We start from the raw sequence: 21874 nt of genomic DNA on the forward strand, positions 1-21874 counted from the left end.
CGAGCCTTAAGAAGCCCCTCTGCCAAAAGTTTTTTGAAAGGCCAAACCGGTCTCACCACGCAGACGGGCCCGCGCTCGCACTCACGTGGGGAGGTCCCTGAAGTGAAAATGCCATTGCAAACCATTTACCAGCCTGCTGAGTTTACATGTCGTACAAGAAAAGGAGCGTTCGGAGCGGTTAAGTGTCACATAAATCTTTCAGCAGGCTAATTGAAGTGGTTCCCCCAATAGGCCACTCTCCACAGCTGCTATTACAAATAGCACAACTGTGGATGGGACGGCCAGCTGTAAACCAAATCTTACACCCACTGGATAACACCGCTAACACACACACACACACACACACACACACACACACACACACACACAGTGCTCTGTGGGTTGCTGCTGCTAGTTTGCTCAGACAGCTCCACTGGGAGCTTGCGATGTAGTCGTATGTAAACACAAGTCATCTTTCAGTGAAATATGCTCTGAGAGGAGACACAAACGACTTTGCCTCCCCTCATCCTCCCCCACTTTGTCTCCTCTCCCACAACCACAGCGTGTTTAACGCTTATTTGAGCGGGCGAGTTGAAGAGGAGCACATTGTTATTTCCAGCAGCAGCCTGGGGGAGTAGTTGCAGGAAGCGGCAGGGTTACACCTACAGTGTGCACCAGCTCACTTCTCAAAGCTGCAGCCGGAGCTCCGGCAAAGCTTCTGAGGATCGCTCAGCTCGGGCTTCATGCTAGTCCGCTAGTTTAACAGAGATTACCTTCCAGCTGAATGGACTAGGCCCGGTGCTAATCTCCTCATCTGCCACTGAAAGAGGAACTTGATGTGATATATCAGAGCCTCAAGTTCAAAACTGTGCAGGTCCGTTAAACACTGGAGGGCTTTTTCATGGCTCAGCAATTACCCAGGGCCTAAACTGTGACTCTTAAACTTGATGTGTTCCACCTCGCACTCTTTTTTCTTCGTCCTTCAAAAACACTCTGTTCCCTGCCCGTCCTATATTTATTTCTCCTTCCCTTTCCCATTTTCTCAATCTTTATCTCCCCCTCTCGGTCCCTCTCGTCCTAATTGCCACAGAACCTGTTGATTGGTGTATTTTGGATTGTGGGCCAGTGGGAGAGAGAGGGGTGGTAGCCTACATTGGATTGCGTCCACTGAAGATTAGAATTATTTTTCCCACATTCACACTGATGCTGCTAAAAATTCATGTTTCCTGCATTTAAAAAAAGGCCCATTAGGTGTGTTTCCATGTACCTTTACACTTACACCTGGGGCTTGACTCAGGCAGAGAGGTTGGTGTATTAATAAAAACTAAATATGACAGAGTGCAAAAAAAAGAGTCAGGATAAAGCATGAAACACCACACCAGCTTGCACTGAAAAGAAGTTAAAATGCCTGCAACACACTGGAGGATTTTCAAATCTGAATCTGGATTGTAAATACATGAACAGAAATATAGAGAGATTTGTTTTAATTGTGAAACCTGGTAAATAAAACAAAAGTATTTTTTACCTCAGCCACGGATGTTTTCAAACTTGGCGGAAGGATGTGTCGAAGACAGATCTTTTTTAATATTTTCTGTGTTCACAGGGAAATAATTCATGGGTCTGGAGGGGAAACAATCAGGAATATTTAGACTGATGAAATAGTTGCAGTTTGATTGAGTTAAGGGGACTGTTGGGCGTTGGTGGAGGCACGAACTCTACTGAGTGCCAATCTAGATTATGCTCTAGGTAGCCATGTTTAAGTTCTACACACGAGTACAGAGCAACTTTACTGCAGATTTCTGCTCGCTCTCCCTAACACTGTGTCCCTCACTACAGGATAATTTGGCCAGATAATCTGTTCAGGTCACATCAGTCTTGAATCGAGAACGACCCCGACACATTCTTCTTCAACAATTACTTCATGGCTTTACCAGATGTTTATCATAAAGAACCAACTCCAAGAAACCCTAGAAAACAGTGGAAACACATCTTCTGTTTGCCACATTTCTGGAAATACTTTTACAATTAGAACTACAAAGGGATAGAAACTCAGTGATTCAGACGATCGAAAGAAATATCCATCCGTCTCTAGATGAAATTCTTAACAGGCAGCAGCAGCGGTCGCCCTCCGGCAGGTAGCCCCGACGCAGACACTGTTCGCAGTTGGGAGAGCAGATCGCTGACGCTGTGATGGCTCTTTTTCCTAGGTGACGCTCTGTCTCATGTCTGAGCGGTCGTCACCAGGGGGTCCCTCTCTCTCTGCGGGGTGTGGGCAGTTCACAAAGTAATAACCGCACCCTGCTGTGCCCATCATGCCTCGCTGCCAAGACCTCCTCGTGAAACACCTGGCACCATGGTAACCAACACCTGTTCACCTAATTAGAGGGACACTGGAGGGAGAGGAGATGAAGAAGTTAATGAAACGCTAATCTGGTCCAATCAAACGCCCGGGCATCTGGCTCCTCGGCGCGGCAGCAGGTCACTGTAATGGCCGCCTTATGGGTTGCCTCCTTGAGTGACCTCATCAATGCCAAGGCTCCTCTGAGGGGCAGCAGATAGAGGAGAGCGGACATGGAAGTGGGAGGGAGGGGAGCGGGAAGTCGGCGTGCTGCTTCCTGGATGGAGTAGCTGGACGGCGAGGTGTCAGCCAAATGAACAAGCATTTAAGAGATGAGGTTCCCTGTGCACAGCCGCTGGAGCAGCTCCAGGTCGCGCCAGCTGCACTGCTCTTGTTTACAAGCCGCCACCTGCTAGTGGAGAGGCCTGGTGCTCAGGTTGGATTTCTGCAGAGCATCCTCTGCTACCATCCCCTGATATGAATCCTTCTGACTCTACCTGCACTGAGAATTAAAGAAACTGTAAAGTGTCTTAACTGTAATGTGAGTTACCAAAAAAGGGATGGAGATGTAATGTATATTTTCATAATGAAGTAATCTACCCTTTATTTTCCTCATGTAATCAAATTATCAAATGATCAACTGAATATGTGCAAACAGTCTGAATATACTTCACTAGGAGCTAAAATAATAATTTATCCTGTGTTGGTTGTTGTTCAATTAGGCTGCAGGTATTTGTTTTGTATCATAACTTCTGGGCAATGAGGGCAGGGTTTATCCTTTTTACCTTCTTTACTTCATCAAGCAAGTGGTAGACAAATACAGGAGTAGGGCTCCGATATTTTGTATTATCATCAAATCTTACTTTACAATTTTATTTTAAACGCCACAAAAACGTATTTGGACGCATGGATCTTTTTAACGCGTCACAGTAGAAAGGCAACACGTTATGTCTCTTTTCGACTGTTTTAGCTTTGTTTTGTTTATTTGTTTGTTGTCAGCAGGAACACTTAATGCCTCTGTCTTGAAAATCGTGAGGTGTTTTTTTAGTCAATTTCCAAAGAAATAATTCATGGATCTTGATGAAAAAATCAGACGTATTTAATGGAGTGATATCTCTGCGTTTGTACAATTTGGTGCAGCTTGAGTGAATTGAGATATGAACTCTGTGTGACATTCTAGTGTTGCTTCTGGATTTGCTCATTTTCCATCTATTTGTGGTGTTTTCTCTTCTAGGAGTCTTTTCAGCTCTTGTTGTCTTTTTAGATGAGTCAGTCACTCCCTGCTGACCTCTGTGGCCTGAGGGCCTGTGTCCATAGGAGATCCCTCTGCGGCTGGAATGACACATTTCTGCTTGGCAAATTACTTCAATGATTAATCAAAAATCAAGCTGACTTAATGATTAATTTTGTGTTGTTTGAGTAAATCATTAATCCACTAATTATTTCAGCTATAAAAAATACAAGTTTGCAGATCGGCAGTTTCTATTGTATTGTATGAACTCAGCTGAACTCTCTCTCTCTCTCTTTGTCTCTCTTTTCGCCAACAGGAAACTTCAAGGGGATGTGTAAACAGATAGACCACTTTCCAGAGGAAACAGATTATAATGCGGACCCGTCTGAGTACTTCTTACGTGAGTATCTTATGCGCATTGAAAATCTTGTGCATGCATTTAATTATATTGGTCCTTTCCTGGGTTTCATGTTGGACGTGACCACAAGGGGGAAATTAAATCTCTCCAGGATTCCCTTTGCTTGTAGTCTTGATTTTGAATGTGTCCCACTTTTTGTGCCGTCTCAGACCCGAGTGCAATGATAGTAACTGCTCTTGGCCCGTGTGTCACTGCCCGTCTCTGCCGGCCTTTTAGCGTGAGGCCTGCCCAAGCTGAGAGTTGCCAAGCAGCTCATCTGTTTTTACTGCTTGGCTGTGTGTAACATAACGTGCAGTGTTACAGTCGGCTGTGTACCCTGTAAACACAGCCCATTGATTTCTGCTCCCTTTTCCTTTGTGCAAGCAAGACAGAGACACTTGTTGAACTCATTTGTCTACTAATCCTAAAAATCACAACTTCGAGTCGGAGGCTCATGATGTACTGTTAGTGTTGTTAGCTCGATACCCTCCCATGACTGAGTTCATGTGTTTGAACTAATTAATGTGAATCCGACTCAACATTTTCTGCAAAGATGTTGCTGCTTATTCTTTCTGTGTTGTTTTTAATGTCGACACATATGAAAGGTACCCTTCATTTGTTCATGTGGCTGGAACAGTGTAGCCAAATGATGCTGGAGACGGCCGTTTCTATAGTTACTGTCACAGTGTAGCAACAGATGCAAGATAACAATGTTTCTAAGGTTACCGCTCTGCTCCACTGTTGTGTAATAAACAGTAACGGAAATAAAGAGGATATAAACAAAGATATTCAGGCAGCTTAAAATAACTTTTTTACATACAAACTGCACTACGTAATATGGGCCTGAGCCTGCGTTTAAAATGACAGATAGCATTTATTTTTGGGAAGTTAAACATAAACCAAAAGATGCAAAAATAAGTCTCTTATGCAGGAGAGTCAGGGGCTTTGATCTGTCTGCTGCCATCCTCTGTTTCCATGCTTAGAGGAGCGAGAATTAAAATGTGGTTTATATTTCTGTTGTTCAGGTTCGGGGACATGCAGTGATGATTGTCATAACATTATTATTATAGCTACTAAACTAAAACTAACAGTTTGGGGGTCAGCCAGGAGTTAGCACGAGGTTTGATATCAGTTTGGTAGAGGAGCAAGACTGAAAACAACATTGTTGTATTTTAAGCTCTACCGTTTTCAGACATGCACTGAAGTCCGGACATTTTCCAGAAATTTTCCAGAGGGTCTGTGACATTTTTCCAGAACTTTTCCTGCAAAATCCCCTCGTAATAAATCTAATTCAAATTAATAGTGAGTGGATGGGTGTGTTGATGATGTTTCCAACCCGTGATGGATGTGAAACTGGATGAATACAAATATCTCGGAATGAAAAGGAGGAGCCAAAGATGTCGACTTTGAAAGACGACAAGACACAAGGGATATTGGTAAATATAGCAAACGTTGCTGTTGATGTGATGAAACAGAATTTACAGTTCATGTCACGTCCTGTCTCTATGAGAGCCGACTCGTGATTGCCAGTGCTGGAGATTAACCCCGGCCAATTAGGTTGTGTTTGACTTTAATTCCTCACTCTGAGCGGTCGTTCCCGTCCATATGTGCCACTGAGAATGCTTATGATAACAGCTCTGGTAATAATTCCAGCGATACTTGAGCCTCTGTGAAGGCAGATCAATCTTACAACGAGGCTTCTCTCTGGCTTGGGTTGCCGCCGGACCACCGACACCACATGTGTGCAAGTTGACCTCTTCCCATGCTGTGATTGGAGGAGAAGGCCGCAGTACTCCCAGTGGCTTGCCAATTAGGACACTCACATCCATAAATATTTCAGCCTCCTTTCTTATATGGGTCAGGCCTCTCTCTGTCGCCGTTTCCGTCCCATTCTCTTCACCATCACACGCGTAATGTCTCATGTCAGGAGTTTGTTCGACACAAGTCTCTGGCTACAATGATGACTGTGATGATTCAAAGGATTAAGCTGTTTAAACGCGTGAGTGTTTTTTCTTGTGGGTGCACGAAGAGGTCACAGGGGACACATGACATCTCAGTGTCCCCATACTAAACCCCTGAGATGTCATTTTAAACCTGCTCACGCCCATTTTGTGGACTCACACCTGGAATTTGCATAACAAGGAGGGGGATAGACATTATGTCACTTCAGGTGAAGGCACAACGGAAGTGACATCAGCGGTGGGGGATGCTCACCAGTCCAAAAATTGGAGGGGACACACCGGTGACGTCACCAGATAGCACTAAGGGGAGGAGGAGTATTAGGTGCCATGGTTGCCAAGCAGAAAACAGACAAATCTGACTATAAACATGCACCCCTGCTTTATTACACACACAGACACACTGATCTGCTGTCCTTTGTGCGCACACACCACATATCAGTAGCTTCGCTGTGTGTGTTCCATGGGTCTGCAGCTCTCCCAGTAGCAAAGCAGTTTGCACATCCACACAGGGTTATATAAGCCAGCTGAGGCACAGTAAAGCGCCAGTGGGTTTTTAGATCATGTCGTGTCGGAGCTCCCATCATCCACTGCTCCACTGGGCGCTAAGCAGCTGAGAGAGGAAAGCGGGAAGTAAACGCCCAGTTACACAAGCTAATATTACTAAACTGAGACACACAAATTCACCGTAAGATAGAGAGGAGGGTCACGTGAGGCGAGGAAGGAACCATGACCGGTTATAAAAACGGAATAATTCTTTAAAATTTAGAGCTGAAATACTATGTCCATCAGTCGATAAGCCTGAAGCTTAAGATAACAATCATCCAATTAATTGATCTATCTTTTTTATTATTTCACGTTAATCAGTATCTATTAATTGTCAGAAAACGTGCCTGAGGAGGTGAACAGAGATGGAGATAGAAGAGTAAACTTTGGACTTTGACCCTCATCATTTCTTCTAGAATGAATAGAGTCTTAAAGCTGAATATTTTCAGTTTGTTGATGTAAAAGAGAAAGTATAGTTCCCATTTGAGAAGATGGAACCATAGAATTTCGAGGGCATTTGTTCCAAAAAAAAATCCTGATTGAAATTGCATATTATTCTGTTGATTGACTAATTAAATAATGAAGACATCAAATGAAAAATAATACACAACTATTTTAACGTTGAATAAGTTAATAATTAATGAATAAATATCGAATTAATAATAGTTTATTTTAATTCATAATAAATAAAGTGAGCATTATGCAACTGTGCCATGTTCCATCCTGTCACTGCGGATTCATTTGATAATTCTATATGTGATATGTAGGGTTTTTATTGTGTAGGTTTGTAATTCTCTCTCACTCTTGGCCACATAATCTTCTCCTGCTTCATGCTCCATGTCCCCCCCCCCCCCCACAGCACGGGAATCCCCCTGTCATGCAGTGTCCCAGTTACCTACTATAGACTGAAACTATAAAGCATGCCCCATATCCTAAAGTTGATGTACTAACACTGTTTCGGTAGGAAATATTCTAGACATTTGTGTTCAGTATTGTTAAATTAACAATGGCATTCTATAGTAAAAAAGTTATAATCAATATTTCAAACTAGGGGGTCGCTCATAGTGATGCAGCTTCACATTTTAGCGTCTTTTAACTCATTGTGTATCTGTCCAGCTGATTATCCCTTGTCATGTTGTCTCACTTCTCTCTTAGCTCCACATACTTAAATACCAGCTGGTGAGTATAGGGAAGCATTTAGCAGCTCAAGAGTCTGATATTTCCCATAGGAGGTGGTGAAGACCAAAAACCTAAGATAAAAGAGAGTGAATTTTGGAGTTGACACAAACATGATTCCAAATAAATTATAATGATGCTGCGTGTATATAAACAGCTGTTTGCTAAGTTCAAAGATGTATGTTAAAGGGATAGTTCACAGAAAAATGAAAATTCACTCATTATCTACTCCCCTCTATGCTGATAAAAAAAGTCTTTGAGTCGACAAAACACTTGGATTTTCAGGGGTAAACAGCGTCGCAGCCAAATCCAAAACATTTGAAGTAACAATTCTTCAGACGTATTAAAACAGAAAAAAAAACAAAAAAAACCTCAGTACTCGGCTCGTATGGTGTCATCCAAATGTCTGGAAGCGCTGACAGTCATTTACGACTAGAAAAATACATAAAATACACCAAGTGTTAGCCTGTTTTTAAAAAAATGGATTTGGCTGCACCGTGGTTTACCCCTGAGACTTAACACTTCACCCACCCCTCCATCGGCATAGTGGTGAGTAGATAATGAGTGAATTTTCATTTTTCTTGGAACTATCCCTTTAATATTTTTGGTGGAGATCAACCAAATTCAAGTACTATTAATTCATAATTTGACTTGATGAATGTACGGCATACTCAGAATTACTGCATAGTGTGTAATTTCGGGCACAGCACTGGCTAAATTAAAGTAGTTTCAGCATTTGAACACATCAGTGAAATATCATGTGAAAATACTCTTACTACTACCAGCAATTATGAGGTAATTTTACCCCCCTCGTTTGATTTTCATATGAACTTTCCCGTGTGTTCTCGCCCCAAGCCAGTGTTAATCCCTGACACTGCTGCCTGCTTGCATGCGTTGATCTGAGAGTATTCACTGACATTGGTGACAGAAGGGCAGGCCTGTCACAGCCTGTGTCACCCTGGGGCCTCGCGGCAGACTGGACGCTGGCCTGAACTGGCTTTGGTGTCGCCCGATAAAATCAATGGGTCTGGGGCAGGATACGTAGAGGATTGTAGGGCAGAGCAGGGTGTGGCGACACCCTCAGCTCGTGGACCAGTGCAGCGGCTATAGTGACAGTATACAGTCGTGTGAAGAAGGGGGGGGGGGGCCTCACCAGTGAGCTTAAACATGCTCACGTGAGCTGAGACGAGGTTGTCAGAAGGTTATATTACGTGTTAAATCTTGGCAGTGACATTAAAATCCAGTGTTTGATTTAGCAGTTGGTAGCCGTGACATTGAGCGTCCCGTTCTTCTCGGTATCCAAGGCAACAAATGAGGAATCCATCGACTGATATAAACGCATGCGGCACGCGGACATGGGCCAAATAAATTAAAAGCCAATCATTGTTGTCCTGGTTGACCGAGTGAGTGACAGCCTTCTAACTTGATATCATATTAACATCGCGTATAGAGGCAGAACAGCTTGTAAAACACACAGAGGTGAGAGAGTGTGTCCTCGTATCGATGTGAGATTAGAAATCACAGGATGGGCCGCAGCGTCCGGCTTTCACAGCGTTATCATTAGAGGACGGCTGCACCCTCTCGGTTCATTTATACACACTCACATTTACTCATAAGCTGTGAGGAGAAACTGTCTGAATAGTCCAACCGCTGCGAGAGAAAACAACAAATTATATACTAGTGTCCTACTTTATCTCCTAACATAAAGAAGCATAGAGTCAGCTTTGACAGTATTTGTTCCAAACACATCAGAATGAGAAGAGTGGTAGTGATGCGGGCGGTTCTGCAGGCAATTAAAACCTGAAAGACCCGCAGCAGCTACAACATGAAGAAACAACTGTTAACACAACATTTGTCTCCGTGATAAATTCTTGTATCAAGGAAATGTGCTATGTCAGCATATTTCACATCTCACAGTGACATATTTTAAAGATGTGTTTACAATTACCTGCTCGCTACCTGAGCCAGAAGCAAGGTATTGTTTTCATCCCTGTGTGCGTGTGTGGGTGTGTGTGTGTGGAATTAATGACTTAACACCACATTTTTGCTAAACTTAATGGCAGTATTAGTAGAGAGGATATCTACAGATGATTCATTTTTTGAGGGGCTCCGTCAAAGGTCAAAGTCAACAAAAAAAAGGTCTAAACAAACTAACTTTCAAGGCATCTCTGCAGATAACAGATAATCTAAAGCTTACATTGATTAGAAAATGATTCCCCACCATATGTCATATGATAATTCATTTATTGAGGATGTCAAAAAATGATGTCATACATAAAAAAAAAGAAATTCTGATATTTTCCATCCCTGAAAAATAGTTCATGATAATATATGACAGGAATTGATTCATCATGATGTCACTATGAAGCCAGAAAATTAGAGTTAGTTAGTGTTTGTGTTAATTAGGTAAAACATCATTATTAAATGGCATTAGTGCCGTCTAAAAAAGTTAGCATTGCTTATCGTCCGATAAAGAATGCACCACGGAGTTCTTGGCTGTGGAGATTTTAAAGGAGGCTCTGTGATGTTAGAGGAAAGGTGGCTGTGGTCCGTTCTTCTTACAGCTAAACACAGTACAGCTTTCTGCTCTTAAATTCATTCTATGCACGATCAAGTGCTTCATCAAATTTGTTGTGTTCCAGATCTTGGCAGTCATGTCCTTTTTTCATAAATTGCATCAGATTCTTCTTCTTCTGAGTTTGGTTTATTGCATCAAATTTAATTTCTTAGATATTTTTGAACCCACTATGACACGCACACAAATTTCTCAAAATAAAACAACACACACATGCTCAGTCTTGGGGTAAGACAAGGGGTTTTCCTGGATGCCTCTACAACAGCCAATCAACTGATTATTAAATCTTGGTACCAGCATGCTTCATGCTTATTAACCCAACAGAATACGGTGCATCTCAATTAGACTTAATCATGTAACGATTCTATCTTATTAACTCATATCAGTGTAAATGGAAACCTGCTTTAGAGCAGCTCAGTGTTGGGTTTCACTTCCCTGCTGACATGTGATTTTGGCCAAGCTACGCTCTGCTAAGTGCTGTCATGAAGATCCCATGTGTTATCTGTGGGGACATCAATTTCATTTCAATATTATTTGCATCTCGCTTAATCATAATATACACTATCCTAAGGCACTTTACATAGTAAGGTCGAGACCTTAACATTTTGAGAGAAACCCAACAGATGAGCAAGCAGTCCTCATTAACTGAAAGAACCCTGCAGCAGAACCAGACTCAATGTGAGCGGCCATCTGCCTTGACCGGTTGGGGTGAGAGGAGAAAAATGGGGAAGGAAGAGAATCATCATGTTTAGAGTGATATTTATAGATATAAAGATGTTATTGATGAAAGCAGCACCAGTTATTACAATAATAATAAACACTTATAATAATAATTGTCATTGTTAGAGATAGAGAGAGCCACAATTCTAGAACCACAAGTGAGCCTGTATTTTGGTAGCGAAGTGATCTATTGGGACAATGCATGGTAATGAGCTCATTGATATATGAAGGGTCTTGATTGCTAAGGGCTTTGTACTTGAGTAGAATGATCTTGTCTTTTCTGAATGTGTACAGCCAGCCAATGCAGAGTAGCTAAGACAGGAGGAATATGATCTCTCATTCTAGTTCCTGTCAGCACCCGAGCTGCAGGATTTTGGACCAACTGGAAGCTTTTCACAGACTTACTGGGGACATCCTGAAAATAAAGAATTACAGTAATCCAGTCTAGCAGTAACAAATGCACGGACTTGTTTCTCAGCATCCTTCTGAGACAGGATGTTCCTAATTTTCATAATATTGCTCAGGAAGAATTAAATCTGTCCTAGAGACTTTTTTTTATATGTAGGTCAAATGACATGTCCTGTTCAAATATAACTCTGAGGTACCTCACAGTGGAGCTGGGGGCCAAGCTGATATCGTCCAATGTGACTATCTGGTCAGACAATGTTTCTCTGAGGTGTTTAGGGCCAAGTACAATAACTTAGTTTTGTCTGAATTCAGAAGCAAAAGGTTCTGGGTCATCCAGGCCTTAACGTTCTTGAGACATTGCTGATGTTGAACTAAGTGATTAGATTCATCAGGCTTCATAGATATGTACAGTTGGGTGTCATCTGCGTAACATTGGACTTGTAAGTGGTGCTTTCTGATGATGTTGCCTAAAGGAAGCATATATAAAGGTGAAAATTATCTGTCCAAAAACACTTGTGTGTGCATGGAGGAATCATTGTTAGCATCAACAAAATAAAATATATTTTATAAAGACAACTTAAACCAGCCCAATGCCGTTCCTTTAATCCCAACATGTTGTTCCAGTCAAATGTGTCAAATGCTGCACTAAGATCCAACAGGACAAGTATAAATCCATTATCTGATGCCATGAAAAGGTCACCAGCAACTTTTAACAGTGCTGTTTCTGTGCTGTGATGGAATCAAAATCCCAAAGGAAACTCCCACAACGAGCCATTACTGTCTAAGTAATCGCAGAGCTGGTTAGCAACAGCTTTTTCAAGGATTTTGGAAATTAAGGGAAGGTTTCATATGGGTTTATAATTAGCTAAAACATCTGGGTCAAGAGTGGGCTTTTTAAGCATCAGCAGTGGAGTGGAGGGTAATTACGGTAATTGAAATGTGTTGTATTGAGGGAACTTTAATTGTCTGAGCGTGTCTGTCATGTGATGTGATTTCAGTGAAGCAAAGTGTTTGAGAGTGAACTGTTACGTTAAGACGATCAGAACTCTGTGAGGGAGCACTGGATCCTAACAGCAGCAGTTTATATGTGCAAATCATGTGAGGCTTTTCAGTGACCAGAGTCCTTAAATGTAGTACTGGTTCAAAATAAAATAAGTCTAAGAAGATATTCAAGACTTCTTCTTAAACCTTTTTTTGCCTACTGTCAAAGACGTTCATTATAAATGGATGTTGTGTCAGATTGGGACTGTGTTGGATGGTTGTGACAGTGGATTCTGCTGCAGGAGGGAATTTATTCATGTTTGAGGAGTCACAGTCAGAACAGTCAGACCTGTAGCAAACAGGGACTATGTTGACATGGACTAATATTCTATTCTTTGACTATTGATTTTTTCTGAATAAAACATTAAGATAATGATATTGCTGATAGAAATTTCCATTATATTCAATATTCCATCCAACAGTGTCATTATGACTCATGTCAACGTTACGTCCTACTACTTGTTTACACTCTAACCCTGGGCATGTGTTGTCAAGATGTTAGCAATTGTCATTTGTTGATGTCACAAACTGCAACAGGACATTATAATTACGTAGACATTTCGACCAAGGACATAATGCTCCACATGTCTTTATTACTTATTGTGAGTATAACCTAATTTAGATGAAGGGAGTCAGAAAATTACATTTATATGGCAGCACCTTATTCAGATAATTGTCTTAATCTGGTTGATATAGTTACTGTTATATACACTGCTGGATATAATAATGAATACATCTAGTCAATATTGTTACCTCTGCCAAGGAGGTTTGGTTTTACATTGGCTCTAGTTTTCTTATGGAGGAATTACTGCAAAACTTGGTAAAGGTTGTGATATAGGTCAGGGGAGAACTCATTTAATTTAAATCAATCACTTTCAAATGAAGAATGAAGAAAACACACACTGAACTGAAAAGGGCAGTGGATTTTGTTCCCCGCTTTTAATATACAGTACATATGGGCTCTCCACAGACTTAAGGTTCATGATACTATTCATTATTTCTGTTCAGGACAACGTTTAAAAAGTAGATATACATGACTCCTGCAGTCATTCACATCATCTTTTCACCAGTAATTATTTAATCACATTGCTCATTTGGAAGATTCTAATATGGATAAAGAAGTTTTAATGAGAAATACTTTTATTTTTTGGCACTTGTGTGTGAAATTTTCAATGGATTATCAAAATAGTTGTGATTGTTAGATTTCTGTTGAATGATCAATCAATTAAACACTTTGTCATGGCTGAAATCTAAATGTCATCACGATGACGATATTTGGAAAATGGATAAATTGCTAAAAACAGAGAGAATCTGAATAATGAGACGAAAATAAGTCGATGAATTCCCAGTGGTGTGTTATACGTCACATCAGAACTTCTCAGCTTTAACTCATGGGCCAGTTAATAAATGCCAGAGAGTGAAACCTGCATTTATTCACCAATCAATTCAAGTCAAATTACATTCTGCCTCCAAGGTTAGTTGTCAACACACATAAGCTTTTAGCCATAGGACGGGAGCCGCGTAAGCATCCTTGCGAATTTAGCCACCAGAGCTAATTTCCTTTCTCGATACACATTGTTTCACACTGTGTATTTTAACACAATCAGCAACCGCCACCATTTTTTTTTCTTTCTTGTTACTTGTGGATGTGTGATGCATCATGGGGCAACAAACCTGGACGAGGACGTCGCAAGGGCTCAGTATTGAGGAAGAAGAGGAGGAGGAAGAGGAGGTGTAGAGGGGATTAATACGCGTTTGTAGTGCTAAATCAATGTGCCTGTGAGCTGAGGCACCTGATTAGCATGACCCCGTCCTGCACATCAGCACATTCAGGGCTAGGGGAGTCTGATTAAGAGCCAATGCTAATTTACCCTAAACCCTGTCAATGAAAGAGAGAGAAAGAGAAAGGGCAGAAGATGGAAAGAGTGGAGTGTGCATGTTAATTCACATGTATGTTCACATGTACAGTACATGGGTGTTGTGTTTGTGGGTGCACGATACCAAGCACCATGTGTCCTCTGCATGAAAGTGACAGTACAGTTTCACGAGAAAAAATGTATCTCACCCCAGGGGTGAAAAAAGTACATTTACTCAAGTGTAGTTTTGAGGTACTTTTCTCAAGTATTTACATTTGATGGTACTTTACTCATTACATTTCTGAGGGAAATACTGCACTTTTCAATCCTCTTCATTCATATACAGTAGGTTCTAACTTCATACAAAACAAAGGATCAGGTATAAAATATGATGCACTATGAAGTACCCTGTCTGACTCGTCGGATTTGACTGTATGAGCCACTTAATTTCAAGCAGTATTCTCAGACATGAGCATAAACAGGTTTTGACTTGTTAAAGACAAGGTTATGTTATCTTCAAGATAGTATTTCATAAAATAATCTTGATGAAAGGAACATTCCACGTATGATGTAGTGAACATTATGTCGACCTGAGTAATCATGAGTGAATGAATATACCCTATGACATGTAAACAGGAATACTCCATAAACAACTATATAATGGAGTTTATGTATTAGTCAGAATAAGATCAATAGAATATTGTTGTCCATGTAAACATGGTCACTGTTTTTTGCAAAGAGAAATAAGCTAAAAAGTTTGAGATCCGCTGGTTTTATCTTACCGTGTTTTTGCATGTTATAGTAATATCTTGATCTTAAAGGTAACTTGTTATAGACTATTTTCCATTTGAAATGCAATGGAGTATAAAACAGAAAAGGATACTTTAGTGTCAAAGTGACATTTTTTTTACAAATTGAACTTGATTAATCGAACTATAAATTTGATAATGTTAACTAAATTATCATTGGTGCAGAGTTTACAAGGTAAACGTATATTCTTAATTTTATTTGAATGTATAGAGATTGTAGATCTGGAATGCAATATATATCCATAAAGACTCACTGACTTATATTTGACTTCATACTGTAAATATGAAATGATCCAAGTTTGTTGTATTTCAGAGTTTGGTGGATTGTCTCCTGTGTGTGTTTGTTTTTGGAAATTAAAGCAGCTGCCAGTCAATGTGAGTTTCATTTCGACGAGTATGAAACTGATTCCGCTGCTCAGATGCCTTTAATATTGCGTCTATTTACCATTCAGTTGCATGAGTGGAGACACAGAGGAAGCCAGGCAGCCAAGGGCCTGCATGGCTGCTGCGTCTCATTAAGTTGTTTGTCAGCCAGCATTGAGGAGTGCCAGCGCTCGGACACCAGCCTGAGCTGCAGCTGTGCCAATCAATACAGTACCCACAGTATCTGCTTTCAGCCTGTGAACAGGTTGGCACGCATGCTGGCAGGACGGCAGGGCTAACCAGCCTCCATCGCCTTTTACTACATCTCCAATCCGGGCAGAGCGAGACACTGCCTGTGGGGATATGTACTTCATACTGTACAGATCTGGAGACAGATCTAAAAGCAGCCAGTTGATTGTCAACATGTGTATTAAAGGATCAGAGAAACCAAAGATTGAAATTGCTCAGTGTTCTTGCTCAATAAAACCAAAGCACATGAGATTTTCTCCAATCAGAGGATGTGGCAACTCCCATTGTGAATAACGACAAAAGTCATATTGATGGTAAATAGGAAAAATGCCAATCATCATGAAGGAAACAGTCACCACCAGTATAAATACTGATACTGAGAAAAGCAGTCATTTTAGTTTCACTTGAATATGACTTGGCTGTGAGTTATACTACAAATATGGACAAACTTGATTCTATATGGGAAAACTTGAGTAAATCCAGTCAAATCTAACCTGTAACCCTATAATTATTGCCAATAAAATATTTGTTTATGCATTGATCAAATTTATAATGACAACTATACGGCACATTTGTCTCTCAAAATTTTGTTTTTAACAGGGTTTATATTTTACACGGTATTCCACAAATGTTAGCCTCTAAAAAATTTTTGAAATGACGTCAATGTCACCTATTTTATCGAACAGAAAGCTATAACAACTTGATGCTGGCGCTAAAACTACATTTTAGCCTGGTTCTGGTTGAATCTTTCATGTTTCTAGCTGATTAGTTTTAAAACAGAGAGCCTTGATAAGGATCTTAAACATGCACTTGTAGTATTATATATAAAAATTTCAGTGTGATTTGTTTTGTCGCAACCCTTGCTAACATTTCGTTACCTAGCTAACACTAGGTAATAAAATAGCTAACACTAGGTAATGAAAGCATTTCAGCTTCCAAACAGTCTTTCCTAGCTCGCAAATTTTTCAAAGTATTTTGCAACCAAAATGGCTAGCTAATCACATTCAATTTGTCTTACAGGCTAACTTAGCAGGACATGCTAACCTCTGACGCTATATAATGGTTGCTCAGCCATTGGCTATCCGAAGAAGGGTAAAGCAAAAAATCTATTATAATAAAAATGATTCATAGCTGTTTTGATTCAAAAGCCATCAGCAGAAAACATAAACATGATAAAGTGTGTTAATAGCCATCACAGTCATGAACTGCAGGTAAAATATGGAGAATGGGCTACAGAGTTTAACCAGACTTTTCCGAAATACAGAAGAACTGCGGAGCTCGGGGCGTGTCTGAAAGCAGCAATTCTCATGTGGGTGTCATGGGAAGAAGAAACTGAAGATTCGCTGCTCTGTTTGATCGTAACCTCAACCCAAATCAAAATGGCGACCTCAGTGCTAATCACAGTGCTCCTGAGTGCATCCTTTCATGTCGGCCGAGGCCAGAGCTTCAGAAACACAAGACGCCACAGAGGTCGCCACCGTCTTCGGCTATTAGCACGGAGGTCAAAGCCTTCCTTTGGACTGGGTCGTTGTTTTCCAGCAGCCGCAGATTGACAGCGTTTTACCACAGAGGAGAGTCACCACAGCTCTCTCTCTCTTTCTCTCTCTCTCCCAAGAGGCCTCCGTCAGAACAATGTCACCCTGGCTGAGATAATCTCTGCTCACCAGGCCGCCCCAAATAAACTATGAAGTGTAACAGATGAATTGCAAATGAGCGTCACAGTTGGTTTGGGAAGGTGATGATATTATGCCAATGGCATTACAGTCTTTTACTTAATGTGTCGTTTATCATATAACATAGTTCAAATCAAAACTATCTACAAAAAAATACTTTTTCATCAGTAATCATGCATCAGTAATAACCATGAACATATACACAAAAAATAATATATCAGTAAAATCTACATTTAGCCCCCAATACTTTACTATTACTTACAGTAGAGTTCATTGTTAAGTTAGTTCTTTAACTTGATGCTTTTTCAAACGTGGCAGCAAAAACTATAATTTGACAAAAATGTCTGCAAATGCAGCTATTATTTCTTTATTTTATTTTAACAAGGAGCAAAGATTAATCAACATTGTTAAGAAGTGCATTATTTATTTTTTGTCACGTATGAAGAGCACAAAGGTCCTGTATCTATATTTTTGTTGACGATCATAGCTTATTTTCTTCAGTTTGAAAATACTATATACTAAACACTATAACTGTAATTCAGTCCTTTAACAAATGTATTTTAAATGATCATATTCTGCAAGACAATTTTTTTTTTATTGTAGGGTTTTATGTGAGTCCAGTTAGAAACCTTCAATATGTCAGAGGTGGCTGACATTATTAGCCTACAGCTAATGTTTAATAGAAGGTCAAACATCCATTCAGTATATCAACAAATCAATATGTGTGTCTCGCCCTGTGCAGCCCTACTAAACATGGTGTATCATAGACTTTTTTTTTGCACTAACCCGTCCACAGCACAGACTCGTCCCTGTCTATCTGTCAGCCTCTCTCTCTGTCTGCCTCCCCCCCGGGGGCGCTGCTGTGCTTAAACATCCCCCCAGGCAGGATCCGAGGCGCTGACAGGGGCTCTGCAGATCCTTAACGAAAATGAAGACGTGAAACCTCCAGAAAGTGTTGAGGGAGGATTGACTTTAAATAAGTGGCCTCTCAGATAGAAGCAGTTCCAGCGCCCTGAGGCAGAGTTGTTGCCACATCTTCCCCCGACAATCAGCATGGTCGGCCCTCACTGCAGGCAACAAGCTGCTGGGAGACAGCGTCATGCATGCGCTGTGTGGCCACACTCAGTATTATGCAGGAGAACAGAGTGCATCCTGGCATGAAAAATGTGCAGGGACTTCAGCTTTTTCTTATGAGGTAGAGCATGGTCAGCCAAACCCAGGGGCACCTTGAGGCAGAAAATCGCAGTCCCAACTCAGGGACGGCCCAGTGTATGCTGGGAGGTCACTGTGGAGGTCACTGCACTTTTAAACGCACTGATAAACATTGATGTTAATACAGAGAATGCAGGACTGGAGAAGGAGAAACACTGTTGGCCAGCCAATCCTTGGAAGCCATGCAAATGAGCTGGATCCTCTTGAATCCTAGAAAGCTCCAACATCACAAACCTTTTCGCTGTTTTCCAGATTTAAACTTGTGCTGTGGAGAACAGCACAAGTCACATGTCTTTATATATAATGAGGCTCAAATGATGTAAGTTTCTGTTTATAATGTCAAGCAAAAGCTTCAGAAACTAAAATGACACGTTGTCAGATGCCTATTGAAGTGAAGAGGCTAAATCACGTCAGTGTGATCAGATCTTTGTCTAGATGAGTGCAGTTTATACCCTTTTCTATCTCGTTTGTCTGCCTCTCTGAGATTTTTACTGCAACTTTGGCGTCACCTTACACTCCTACACTATAAAACAGACAAATTGTCAACAATCATTGAATTTAGCTGTCCCTCTTTCCTTTTGTCTCTGCAAATGAAGCTGATGGATGAAAAAAAAGCCATGGTGCCCTCTCTCAGGTAATGTGCTGTGAACGACCACGTCAATACCTTCATGGTTAACGGAGTGGCGGTGGCGGGGGGTTTTGGAAGAGTGATGCATTTAGAGCAGGACACTGGAGCAGGGTCAGCTCTCAGGACAACTTAATATTTAATCAACCCGCCTGGCCAGTAACCCTAAACCCCACTATCCCCTGTGGTGGAGCAAGGAGACATGTGGGAGAAGGGGGGGGATTAGACCCAGAGAAAGACAGAGGGGAGAGAGAGGGCGAAACGACACTTTATCTTTCAAATTGTCTTGCACTTGCAACTGAGTGTGAATTGAGTGGGCGAGAGATGGGGGAACAAAGAGAGAAAGACACGATGGGATGGGGGACGTTTGGCGGTTGACAAGAGAGGGACAGATGGAAGAAAAATGGAAGTGAGGTGAATAACGGTGCTCAAGTCGTCTCCATCTTACAGATCGGAGCTGAGTGGATGGGCAGTTTCAGGCAAGGTTAAAGAAAGAGATAAGCACATGGTGATGTTGAATGATGATATGATGAATACAGGCCGGCCATCGAGCACAGACATTACACAGGTCAGGTCAAAAGCACATTCATAAAAGGTGCTCACTAGTGATGTGTGACATTCTCAAACTCAGACTTAGAGCTGCGGACTTTTTCTTAATATCATAAAACATAGTTTGTCTTTTTGTGTGGCTGAATCAAGAACAAAGGTTTTATACACAATAAGACCACAAAGAATAGATAATTTAAAAAATATGTGAATATTTCTAGTCACTGCTGCCCTGACGACATAACATTTACATAGAAATACTTTTAAAAAAACTTAACTCGAGTGGCTTTTAGAGCCTGGTTTGTTTATCACACTTTACACAATACAAACATTTAACAGAATCATTGAATCAATGAATGAATCAATGAATTTCTCTTAAAGAGGGTTGCTGTTATTTTAGGTAGTTATTATCACACTGATGTATGTTCAAGTGTTCATGTTTCTGATAACTTTGGTTTGAATGAGTTATTTGATTATATAAAAACGAGTTAAAACATGATTGACAGCTGAGACTGACTCGGTATTGGTCAAGTGTGTGTATCGGCAGGAATTAGCTACCATGACTCTATCCAGTGTTGTAAACAGTATTACAAGCAGGAAAAAAGGAAAAAAAAATAGACACCACATTGTTTCTTTTCACCAAAGTAACCAAAACCAAAGCAATTTACTTTCCCATCCCTACACCTGGCTTTTTATTGGTTGATGAGTACACAACAAGGAGAAATCCGAGAGTAGACGTAGTTTCACACGAGCACAGAAGCAGATTGAGGGAGAGGAGAAGAGCTGAAGCTTGGAAAGCAGGAAATGCAAGCACAAGCAGGGTTTTGAGTTGGAGAATTACAAAAACTGAACAGGACTCAAGAAGTCACACTCTGGCCTCCTCCCACAGTCCAAAGACATGCACGTTAAGTTAATTGCATATTCTAAATTGCCCATTGGTGTGAATGGATGTTTGCTGGGGACCTGTCCAGTGTGTACCCCTGCAATTGCCCAATGTCATCTGGGATCGACTCTAGTCTCATTCATATACAGATATGTTTATTTTCAATTTTTTGTGACGTTTCCTTTTATATTTATCTTCTTATAATGAAATACTGGATAGGTTACACAAATATACAAATAAAACAACCCTGGAATTTGAATGAGCTGAAAAGTCACTGATGTATTTAACATCTGACAAGGTGTCCTAAGTAGTTGTTGCTGCATTTTAAGGCGTCACAGAGCAAAGTGATGGAGAACCACTCTGCCGGTGTTTCATTAATGAAACTTTAAAAGCTTATTTTCATCAGAGCTGGGTGTGGCACATTATTTGGCAGGCAATGGATATGTGCTGCAACAGCACTCAGCCCAAGGAGCCTCATCAGGTGCTGGTTGTCCCCTTGGTTACCGCCCAGCGGACGGTGAGCAATGAGCACCCAGTCAGCCATGACCACCGCTCGCCACTCTCAGGGCGGCTTCCCCCACTGAGGTGGCTGACCGTCATGTCTCCTCAAGGTGCAGGGGGGTTGAGGATAAGTGGATCCCTGACAGGGAGAAAGGTATACGAGGAGGGGAGTGGTGAATGGCAGCAGGAGGCAGATGGGCCTCCAGGAGCCCTGGTGGGTCCCCGTGGAGGTGCAGGTGGCCCCAGTTCAGCAAGGAGCCAGAAGAAGAAGCTGGGAAAGGGCTGAGGCGGCAGCCATATGCGGATATGAGGTGAAGTGGTGAAGAATGTACCAAGGCTGAAAATTTAAGCGTGCATGTTAAACAGGAGAGACGGGGGAGGTAAAGTCAGAGGCTAAAGGATGGCAGGAGGTGACTGAAGAAAATAAAGGACGGGTTTGAGAGACTTCCTCTGCGAACAGTTCTCTAACTCCAGCATGACTTTATTTTACCCAACACCGTATCTCCCCCTTTTGACCCTGTCTTGACTGCTAAAGCGACTTCATATTCTGTTTCCAGTTTTTTTTTCTGCTTCTTATTAATTAGCTGCAAGGACGCCGTTTGCTTTTCAAGGACATGCCTCTGCAGCATGGCTCATATACATGCCAGAGCCCCGTAGCCCTTTTGTTGACTGCCGTTCACATAAAGCAGCGAGGCAGTTTGCTCCGAGGTCTGCGGAGAAGTGTGCGGAGAGAGGGAGGGAGAGTCAAGCAGCGTGATTGCATAAGGTTGGATAACAGGCTCACTGTG

The 21874-nt window shown here is 41.3% G+C and overlaps 1 protein-coding gene across 1 annotated transcript in view; it reads left to right on the top strand.

Annotated features, from left to right (window-relative positions):
• Positions 1-21874, top strand: part of cacng2a (calcium channel, voltage-dependent, gamma subunit 2a) — a 55816-nt gene that overhangs the window by 31967 nt on the left and 1975 nt on the right. Inside the window, exon 2 of the mRNA XM_061090369.1 lies at positions 3865-3948. Within this exon, the coding sequence (XP_060946352.1) occupies positions 3865-3948 (84 nt within the window). The remainder of the gene's footprint in view (positions 1-3864; positions 3949-21874) is intronic.

The sequence above is a fragment of the Limanda limanda genome, chromosome 17 (assembly GCF_963576545.1).
Source record: "Limanda limanda chromosome 17, fLimLim1.1, whole genome shotgun sequence".
Taxonomy (NCBI): Eukaryota; Metazoa; Chordata; class Actinopteri; order Pleuronectiformes; family Pleuronectidae; genus Limanda; species Limanda limanda.